Source organism: Primulina huaijiensis, chromosome 7 (assembly GCF_012295235.1).
Source record: "Primulina huaijiensis isolate GDHJ02 chromosome 7, ASM1229523v2, whole genome shotgun sequence".
Taxonomy (NCBI): domain Eukaryota; kingdom Viridiplantae; phylum Streptophyta; class Magnoliopsida; order Lamiales; family Gesneriaceae; genus Primulina; species Primulina huaijiensis.
Window position 1 is genome coordinate 4394312 of NC_133312.1, and position 10490 is coordinate 4404801.

Genomic DNA, 10490 nt, shown 5'->3' on the forward strand with positions numbered 1-10490 from the left:
AATAACATTATATTATATATTACATATATAAACAATAAATAAATAACAGTAAAATAAATATTATTACTTTTGTTACCTTTTTCTTTTGTTCAGAGCTTGGAAAAATATGAAGGACTTTAGAGACCATTCCAGATAACGTGTTGTGAAAAAGTAAAAATTTACGGTAAAAAGTAAAAATCTCAAACTCTCAAAATTATCACACTACACACTTTATAATATTTTTCTCTCAACTCAATTGTGATTTTCTTCACAAATGAGATATCTATTTATAGAAAATTTTTACAAATAATCCAAAAATAAAATACATCATTACCTACATCATCACACACTAATTTTCAAGATTCAACACCTAATTTTACCTAATTTTCAACATTCAACATTCACATTTTCAACACAAATATTTTTCATATTTTTAAATAATTTTTCAACAATATATATATTTTGATGTCAACTTAACTCATTCGAGACAAATGGAAGTATTTTTTCACCTAACTTTGGGTTAGAAGTTTTAAGTTAAAGTTAGCTCATATGTCATAAGTCACATGTTGTCTCGTAACCATCTACATCATGATACTTCACGACCACCAAAGTATCAATAATTATAATTATGCTATTTCTAGAACACCAACAAAATATATAGTTAAATCGAGCATTGATAGCACGTTGTATCACTTCAACAACATCAATAGAATTAGATTTATTTTCATTCTCAGTTAGTTACATCATCGTACTAATAACATGTTATAAATTATAAGAAAAAAGATAAATGAATAGAGTGAATTCACAAAGTCAATTTTCAATGAAATTAATTAATCATCTTATTTATGAGAAAAAAATAACATAATTTTTTGTGAAACACCAAAATATAATTCAAATTCCAAATCTCAATCTCTTTAATAATTTAGGTCGTTTTTCTCGGTGTTATGATATGCTCGAAAAAAATAAACAAATTCTGTACATAGAATGTCTTATCTTTAAAAAAAAAAAAAAGGGCAAATGTCTGAGCCCAGCTTCGAACCACCAGGGACCTCTGCGGTGTGAGACTAGCGTGATAACCAACTACACCACCCAGACTTGGTTGATTAACATAGACAATAAAAATATTAAATTTAATATCATCCTAAGTTGGATAATCTGATTTTAAACTCTTGATAGAAGAGGTGTACTGCAAGCAGAAGGATACTTGCTTCACCTATTTATTAACGATGCGATTTTTTTAATGAATAGATATATTTATTTTTCCACACTTAAAAATCAATAAACATTCACTAGCTTCACCTGGTACACAATGAACTCAGAGGAAAAAAAAATTTAATAGAATGAACAAATGTATGTATGAAATTCAAGTAGCACATCCAGTATGAACTCCTCTATAAAATATTCTGACACTTGAATCACAACTTGCTCGGTATCAAGCCGGGCATCGAGCCACATTCTAGAATTCGCAATGTCTTTCAAAACAGTCTGGTTCAAAGTTCGTTTCTCTGTCTGAGGCAGTACACAGAAGTCAGCTTCTTTCATGATCTCATCAAACACAACTTCTTCCAATGGCAAACTCATGATTTTTGGTTTTATGAATGTTATCCAAGGAGGAGAGGAGAAGTTCCATTGATAAATCTCTAGTAAAACTTCATTTATATGATCAAATAGAAGCTTTGGATTGAGGTTAGGATCGATAAGAGGAAACTGTTGGTCCCACGTACGGAATTTGAGTTAATAAAATCCGAAAATAAAGAATAAACTGGACACCGAGATTTATGTGGAAAACCCCTAAAAATTATTAGGGTAAAAACCACGGGCAAGATGAAAAGAATTTCCACTGTAATATTTTGTGGTGTGCAACTTACTCACTGTGTTTCCAAAGAGAACACACACTCTCTTAATACAGGAGAACAAACACCTCACAAATATTATAGAATGCTATAAGATGAGAGAAAATTCGAAGAAGGGATGATTTCAGAATGAAGGGGGGAGCTCTATTTATAGAGCCCCTCGACCGTGTGAATACGCGTTAAAAACGCGTATTCATATTTCCGTCTGAATTTCCTTCTACTGCACCAACTTTGACAAATCAATCAACACGTTTAAAATTTACAAATGCAGCTGCCTCCTTTGTTGACTTGCCAACATTTCTCCCACTTGGAGATTTGATTGAGAATCAAACACATCTCCATACATCCTTTCAATCTTGTCATTCCCTACTGCTTACGTTTCCGCTAGGCCACTTGAGGATCTACACCACTCGAACTTATCAATGTTCACTAGCTTGGTCAGAAAATCAGCTATGTTATCTTTCGTATGGATCTTCTGCATATCCACGCTTCCTTCTTCTACTATTTCCCGCACAAAGTGAAATTGTACTCCAATGTGTTTCGTCTTGGAATGAAAGGCTGGATTCCTTGCGATGTGCAAGACACTCTGACTGTCACAAAACAAATGAACATTCTCTAGTTTGTGCCCAATCTCCTCCAATAACCTTTTAATCCATATTGCCTCCTTCCAACCTTGAGTAGCTGCCATGTATTCTGCCTGTGTTGTAGATAGCGCTACAACTGTCTGCAGTTTTGAAACCCAGCTTACTGCTCCTCCTGCAAGTATAAACACATAACCAGTAGTAGATTTCCTCTTATCAGGATCACCTGCATAATCTGAATCGACATAGTCCCTTAATGTAAAATCTGATCCTCCATAACATAATGCAGCATTCGAGGTACCCTTAATGTATCTAAGGATCCTCTTGACAGTGTTCCAATGCTCTCGTCCAGGATTCGTCATATACCGACTAACTGCTCCCACTGCTTGAGCAATGTCTGGTCTTGTACAGATCATAGCGAACATCAAACTGCCCACGGCCGATGCATATGGTACTCGAGACATCGCCATCCTCTCTGCTTCACTGCTAGGACACATCTCGGAGGATAACTTGAAGTTAACAGGAAGAGGGGTCGCTATTGGCTTACTATCTTGCATGTTGAAGCGTTGCAAGATTTTCTTCAAATAATTTTTTTTTTAAAGCCAAATCTTTCTGTTACTTCTGTCTCGGTGAACTTGCATCCCTAGAATCTTGTTTGCTGGTCCCAAGTCCTTCATATCAAATTTCCTAGCCAATTGTGCCTTCAATCCTTAGACCTGATCTTTGTTGGGGCCTACTACCAACATATCGTCCACATACAACAGCAAAATGATATAATCATCACCAGACCTCTTGAAATATGTACAAGGGTCTGCACTCAGTCTGTTGTATCCAAGGCTCATAATATAGGAATCAAATCTCTTGTACCAACACCTCGGCGCCTGTTTGAGACCGTACAGAGATTTGTTCAACCTGCAAACCAAGTTCTCTTTGCCTTTTTCCGCAAAATCTTCTGGCTGGAGCATATAAATTTCTTCTTCAAGATCTCCATGAAGAAACGCCGTTTTCACATCTAGCTGTTTTATATGTAGTTCAAACACCGCACACAATGCCAACACTAGTCTGACTGTTGTAAGCCGAACCACAGGAGAAAATTTCTCATTGAAGTCAATGCCTTCTTTTTGAGCATACCCTTTCACCACCAACCTAGCATGATACCGCTCTACTTGGTTATTGCCATCACGTTTGATCTTATAAACCCATCTGTTTCCAATGGCTTTCCTCCCTCGTGGTAGTGTGACAAGATCCCAAGTTATATTCATGTCTAATGCTTCTAATTCTTCTTGCATTACTATCATCCACAAAGATACATCCGAGCTTTGAGTAGCCTCGTGGAAACTCGATGGCTCACCATCCTCTGATAATAGACAATATGCAATGTTGCTTTCAGTGACATAATCTGAAAGCCAACCTGGTGGTCTTCTGTCTCGAGTTGACTGCCTCACATTGGAAACTTCAGACTCAACATGTTCTTGTTCTTCGTGCTCTGGTACTGCTTCACAAGAAATTTGACCTTCATCCGTCTTATTTTCCACCTGAAATATAGTAGTTTCTGAATTCGGTGTGCTTTGGTCTCCCTTTACTTTATCTTCTTCGAAGATAACATCCCTGCTGATGACAAGCTTGTGAACAGTAGGATCCCACAAGCGAAACCCCTTTACTCCATCAGCATAACCCAAGAAGATACATTTTCTGGATTTCGAATCCAACTTTGATCTTTCTTGCTCTTTGTACAGAACGTACACCGGACTTCCAAATGTATGCAAATAAGAATAATATGTCGGCTTTCCGGTCCACATCTCCATCGGAGTCTTCAGATCAATCGCCACTGAAGGAGAACGATTGATAATATAACAAGCGGTTTTGACTGCTTCTGCCCAAAATGACTTGTCTAGACCCGCAGTCCTCAACATAGCTCTTGTTCTGTCCAACAAGGTTGTATTCATCCGCTCTGCCTCTCCATTCTGTTGAGGTGTGTAAGCCGTCGTGAATTGTCTTTTGATGCCCTCATGTTGACAATATGCATCAAACTCATCACTGGTATATTCTCATACATTGTCAGTCCTCAAACACTTGATTTTCTTTTTCTGAATCAAGTTCAACCCGCGCTTTGAAATCTTTGAAGATCTGGAAAGCATCTGATTTCTTCTTGATTGGATACACCCAACATCTCCTAGAGAAATCATCAATGAACGAGACAAAATATCTCGTTCCTCCTAGGGATACAACCGGTGCTTGCCAAACATCCGAATGAATCAGCTCCAACATGCTTTTGCTCCTGCCAGTAGAAGTGCCAAACTTTAATCTATGTTGTTTACTGGTAACACTGTGCTCACAAAAGGGTAATGACACTTTTGTAAGTCCCGGCAGCAGCTTCCGTTCTGAGAGAATTTTCAACCCCCGTTCTGACATATGCCCGAGCTTTCTATGCCATAACACTGTTAATTCTTCTCCTGAACCAATTGATGAAACAGCTAGTTCTGCCTCTTTGTGTGTTTCTCCCAAAACTACATACAGATTTGCAGCAACCTTTTCCGCCTTCATAACCACAAGCGCGCCTTTCACAATTTTCATGATCCCGTTCTCGATACGAGTTTTGCACCCGATGTCATCCAATTGCCCCAAGGACAAAAGATTTTTTGTCAGCCCTTTCACATGTCGTACCTCCTGTATGGTGCGAATGGTGCCATCAAACATTTTAATTTTGATAGTACCGACCCCAGCGATTTCCAAGGCATGATCATTTCCCATGAATACAGATCCTCCTGAGACTGATTCATAATGATCAAACCATTCTCTCCGAGACGTCATGTGCCACGTCGCTCCTGAATCCATAATCCATGTGTCACAAAATTTATGTCTGCCTTCTGCAACTGTTGCTGCTTCGCTGAATAATATTTCACCACTGCCTGAAGTACTTGCCACATTTCCTTGAGAACTCTTGTCGATACTCGTACACTCTTTCTTGAAGTGCCCTTTACCGCCACATTTAAAGCAGTAAATATTTTTCTTCTTACTTCTCGACTTTGATCTACCTCGTCTTTGGCTCCCACTGGAGTCACGGTCCATAAATCTTCCTCTTATCATCGGTAAAGCCTCCGCCTGCTTCGATGTTACCAACCTATCTTCCTTATTCTTGCGCCGGCTTTCTTCACCGAGAACCGCAGTTAAGACATCATCGAATCTTAGAAAGCCCATAAGAATATTGTTGGTAATGTTGATGATAAGTTGATCATATGAATCTGGTAGACTTTGAAGTAGAAGCTCCGCACGTTCATTTTCCCATATTTTATGCCCCATGGAAGTGAGTTGGGCAAATAGAGTATTTAGTGTGTTGATATGGTCGGTTATCGATGAGGATTCCGCCATCCGAAGAGTATAAAGCCTTCTCTTTAGGAAAATCATGTTGTTTAGCGACTTGACCTCGTACATCTTTGTCACAGTATCCCAGATAACTTTGGCTATTTTTATCTCAGAGATACTTGACAAAACTTCGTCTGTTATAGCCAAGTGTAAATTGGCAACAGCATTGTCATTCATCTCATTCCACTTTCCATTATCAGTAATCTCCACCGGTCTATCTCCAATAGCCGCCAAGCAATTCTCCTTTCTTAAAACTGCTTGTATCTTTATTTTCCACAGCATAAAATTACTTCCGTTGACCTTTGCTATCTCGTACCTTCCCGCTATTATGTCTACAACAATTTAGTAGACTGGAGAAAATAATCTCGCCTTAAATAAAAAAATCTCAAAAAATCTTTTCTTATGTGGAAGATCAGTCTAGGCTGCAACCACAGAGCATACTCAGAATTTTAATAAATTTTAAACCAAGGCTCTGATACCACTTGTTGGTCCCACGTGCGGAATTTGAGATAATAAAACCCGAAAATAAAGAATAAACTGGACACCGAGATTTACGTGGAAAACCCCTAAAAATTATTAGGGTAAAAACCACGGGTAAGATGAAAAGAATTTCCACTATAATATTTTGTGGTGTACAACTTACTCACTGTGTTTCCAAAGAGAACACACACTCTCTTAACACAGGAGAACAAACACCTCACAAATATTATAGAATGCTATAAGATAGAGAAAAATCGAAGAAGTGATGATTTCAGAATGAAGGGGGAGCTCTATTTATAGAACCCCTCGACCGTGTGAATATGCGTTTTTTGCGTCTGAATTTCCTTCTACTGCACCAACTTTGACAAATCAATCAACACGTTTAAAATTTACAAATGCAGGCAGCTGCCTCCTTTGTTGACTTGCCAACAGAAACTCCAGTTCATCGAATAGTGATGCGTGGATCAGTTCTTCAGGTAGTCGACCAATTTCTGATAGATGATCCCAGTTCATACAAGAAGCTTGGAGTACTAAATGGACATAAACTGATATGGGATCTTGTTCATTCGTGCAGGTTTTAATGTCAAGTTGAGGATCTTGGGGGGTTGACTCAGATGAGCATTCTTCAAAGTCAAGACAAAGTGGTTGTAATGATAGTTCAACTGCAAATAATTTCATGTAAAGTTTGTATGAAACAGAAGGAGGATAATGATGGATAAGGTTTTGTTTATGCCAGTGTTAGTTACCAGTTTGAAACGTGGTGCTTGGCAGACTGTTGATGACATCAGTGAAAAATGGTTCAATTACAGAAACCGGGGTTCGATGTGCTTCTTGATATTTAGTGATGTCGCAACTGCTCGAAGGAGTGAAAGGGATATCATCCAATGTAGATGTCAATGTCTCATTCTCTGAATGCATGTCCTGCCAAGTCAGAAACTTGTGAGAAAGGTAAAAGGTTACTCAACCGGCATCATCAATTTTCCATCAAAATTTGTACAGGCTAAACATGTTTTTATTCAAAGATCCAGAATTTTTTATTTGACATAGTAAATTTGGGGACTGCCCTTTTCCTGATCCTTTTGGTCCGGCATTGGATGCCAGAGAAAGCGTCCTTAAGTTGTAGCAACAGGGTACATAAAGGAACAGAAGTGCTACATATTGATGACCATTTCTTGACTTAAAAAAGATGGACTCACCATGAAATGAACCGCACTTTCATCCTCCTCCAGTAACTCTGTAACATCACTTCTTTTTACTGTGCTGGTGGATTCACTTTCCACTTCTGAAGTGCAATTTTCATGTTTCTGGATGCTATCTATTTCCTCGGTTTTTTGTTCTCCTGTAGAAATGTGCCAAACCGATAAAGAGGATATTAGTAGAATAAAAGAGAACAGGGATTAATGGAATAGGTTGTACCGTTATTAAAGTCCACTTAATCAGCTTCAGAAAGGACGGCACAATATTCATGATCATCCGTGGTTAGGATCATAGATGAACATTTTTTCGTCTCCAAAGTTTCTATACCTTCATATATCTTATAATCTTCATCACATGTAACTTCTTTACTTGGTCTCAATGGACCTTCATCACATGTAACTTCTTTACTTGGTCTCAATGGACTTGGCCAAATTCTTTGCCTCTCATTCATTATCAAGCAACTTCTTCGAGCGATATTAGGAGAGTTGCTGTAAGTAGTAGATCTCATTTGAGCATATAGGCTGCCCCGTTTCGGGCTTATTGGCCAGCTGAAATCATGTTCTGGAGAGGAAAGAATCCGGGCCACAGTTTTTGGGGATCTTTTTCTTTTTGTGTTCTCTAATGCATTCACATCATTCACTCTAGCGTAAAGTTGTCTCTTCGCCTCAAAAATCACATCGAATTCTTGTTTCATGGAGAGGCTAACACTTGGGAAGTCTATTTTTTTGCGCACTGCCTCCTTCATGCAAATATTATCAGGCCTCTCGATGGATCTGAGGGATGATTTCTTGCTTCGGGTTTCCCTAAACTCAACATTTTTGGAAGAACTGACAGAATTCGCGATGTCCATGCCACGACAGATACAATCTCCGACTCCCAAAATGGGTCTATTATTGGAAAGTTTATTAGAATTTCCCTTCATTGAAAGCTGTTTGGTTCCTTTTCTGTTGCCTCCAAATGTATGTTGCAACTTTCTCTTCATCTCTTTGAAAGAGAAGGATGTTGGTTTCTTATTGGGTTCTGTAACACCCAATTTCTGATACGATTGCACAGACGAGCAATGACAGATTATGTTTTCCCAATATCTAATTTTTTGTGGGGATGGCTTCAATATTACTATCTTATCGAGATGGCGCGTGAAATGTGTTTTGGAGACGTATTGGCACTTATGATCAATCTTTTCCAAGAAAGGTTTCTGCAAGTTGCTTTTTCCCGCTTTTTTCCGAACTAGTATCATACGTGCTCTCAAATTCTGAGAATTTGACATCTAGCACTGGCTTAATGAATCTTGCTAACATGGGATTTGGCTCAGGCGAGAATTCCCTGAACAAATCCTTTTTTGTACTTAAAAATTCCAATGCATCGGAGAAGGGTTTACACTCGGAGCTTGTTTTTTGTTTTCCATTGAATCTTCTGTCAATAAACATCTGATCAACAAAGACTTTAGCTCTCCTCTGCACATGTTTCATCTTCAAGTCTGCATCTCGAGTGCATATTACACCTAATATTTCCGCAATCCTGAGCTTGTTTAAAGATGTTCCGGCTGAAATTGAAGGAGGCCGGCGAATCAAGCTTGCTGAATTGTGATACAAAGAAGACTTGTGAGCAGACTTTTTGCCCTTATGTCTTGCCCTGTATTGAGTTTTCACCAGATGATGAAGAGGGTCAGACTCAGTTTTCTCATGTTGCAGTCTCTTAACGATCATTTGATTTGTGTTGTCATTCTCGATGCAGATATTTTCTTGAATAAGATTACTGAATCTTGTTTCTCTTGTATCAGCTCTACATATCGCCAAGTCTGCTACAAGCTGATGAAAATAAAGCATAGATTAGTTCATTTTCTGGATCTCTAAGGCACAGGCAAGGATGAAATCAGGACTTCGATTTACGGGGCGAAAACTATAATACGTGCAAAACTTTTAAAATCAGAGGTGCCAAATTTTAAAGCTTTAGATAATTAAGCTAAAAAAATGGTTATCCTTTTGGTTGATTGGATCCATATATCTGGCCCTTAAATCATTCTTGATCACAAAGAACACAAAATTCAGACTACTGCTCATTGAAGGTCTTAAGCTGAAACTTACTTGAATTTTCTGACATTCTTCATTAAAACTTCCAAGCCGATCTAGCTTTCGTGGATAATCTGCCGCAATATATACAATTTACAATCTTAAATATCTGAAATGGCATCAAGTCATTTTCCTTGGAATGGAGTAAAATTTATTAAATGACCGTGCAATAAATCAAGAATTAAGGCTAAAATCTAAATCTCCCTCAAAACAGAGTTGGTCATCATAGGTAGCATCACCTACTCTTAAACCAACAATATCCATTCAACAGCGTAAATTTTATAATTTATCAAAATTCATACGCCATTACAAATACATCATATGTGTATATATCCAAAATGCTGAGAATTTAACGTTACAGCCATACCGATAATGTGTTTATTCATCAGCCCTCCATTTGAAATCTGGTCATTACAGGCTTGGCCTTGGCCGGACTCAAGGACATCAAGCCCACCCCACATACAGTTGATATTACTTTCCAGCATGATCCTCGGATTCGTGATGATCTTTTCGACATAACCGATCAGTCTTTACGCTCAATTGACGTAAAAGAAGTTCTCCATGAACCCCATGATATGCCAAAAGAACCAAAAAAAGAAGTCTGGAAGAAGGTTAGCAAAACCATCATCAAATAAATGGAGTGCAAGATAAATGATATACCCTTTTGTTTCTTCAAACATAATACATACATATACTGTCTTAGAAGCTCAGATGACCAATATAAACATCACATTATCTTATCCATAAAACCATGTAATGAAAAGGATCGTACCAAGCTAATTCAACGAAGAGAAAGTTCAAAAGATCGTCATAAACAAACATTCTCTACATTTCCCAAGAAAACAATGCATGCATTCCAAGAAACACAACGCCACAAAATTGGGGAGTTGGGGAGGTTAGGGGGTAGAGAATACAGGCCAATAGGAACTACTTCGTCCTATCAACAGTTCCTGAGAGACAGTGGATAA

General features: G+C 38.1%; 1 protein-coding gene across 1 annotated transcript; it reads right to left on the reverse strand.

Moving 5' to 3' along the window:
- Positions 1-6625: 6625 nt before the first annotated feature.
- Positions 6626-10490, reverse strand: LOC140980819 (uncharacterized). Its single transcript, XM_073446874.1, has 6 exons — positions 9890-10490; positions 9538-9596; positions 7862-9261; positions 7453-7595; positions 7003-7177; positions 6626-6918 (listed from the first exon to the last, which is right to left on the reverse strand). Exons 3-6 carry the CDS (start codon positions 8718-8720, stop codon positions 6626-6628), a joined length of 1470 nt encoding a protein of 489 aa, XP_073302975.1. The 5' UTR covers positions 8721-9261; positions 9538-9596; positions 9890-10490.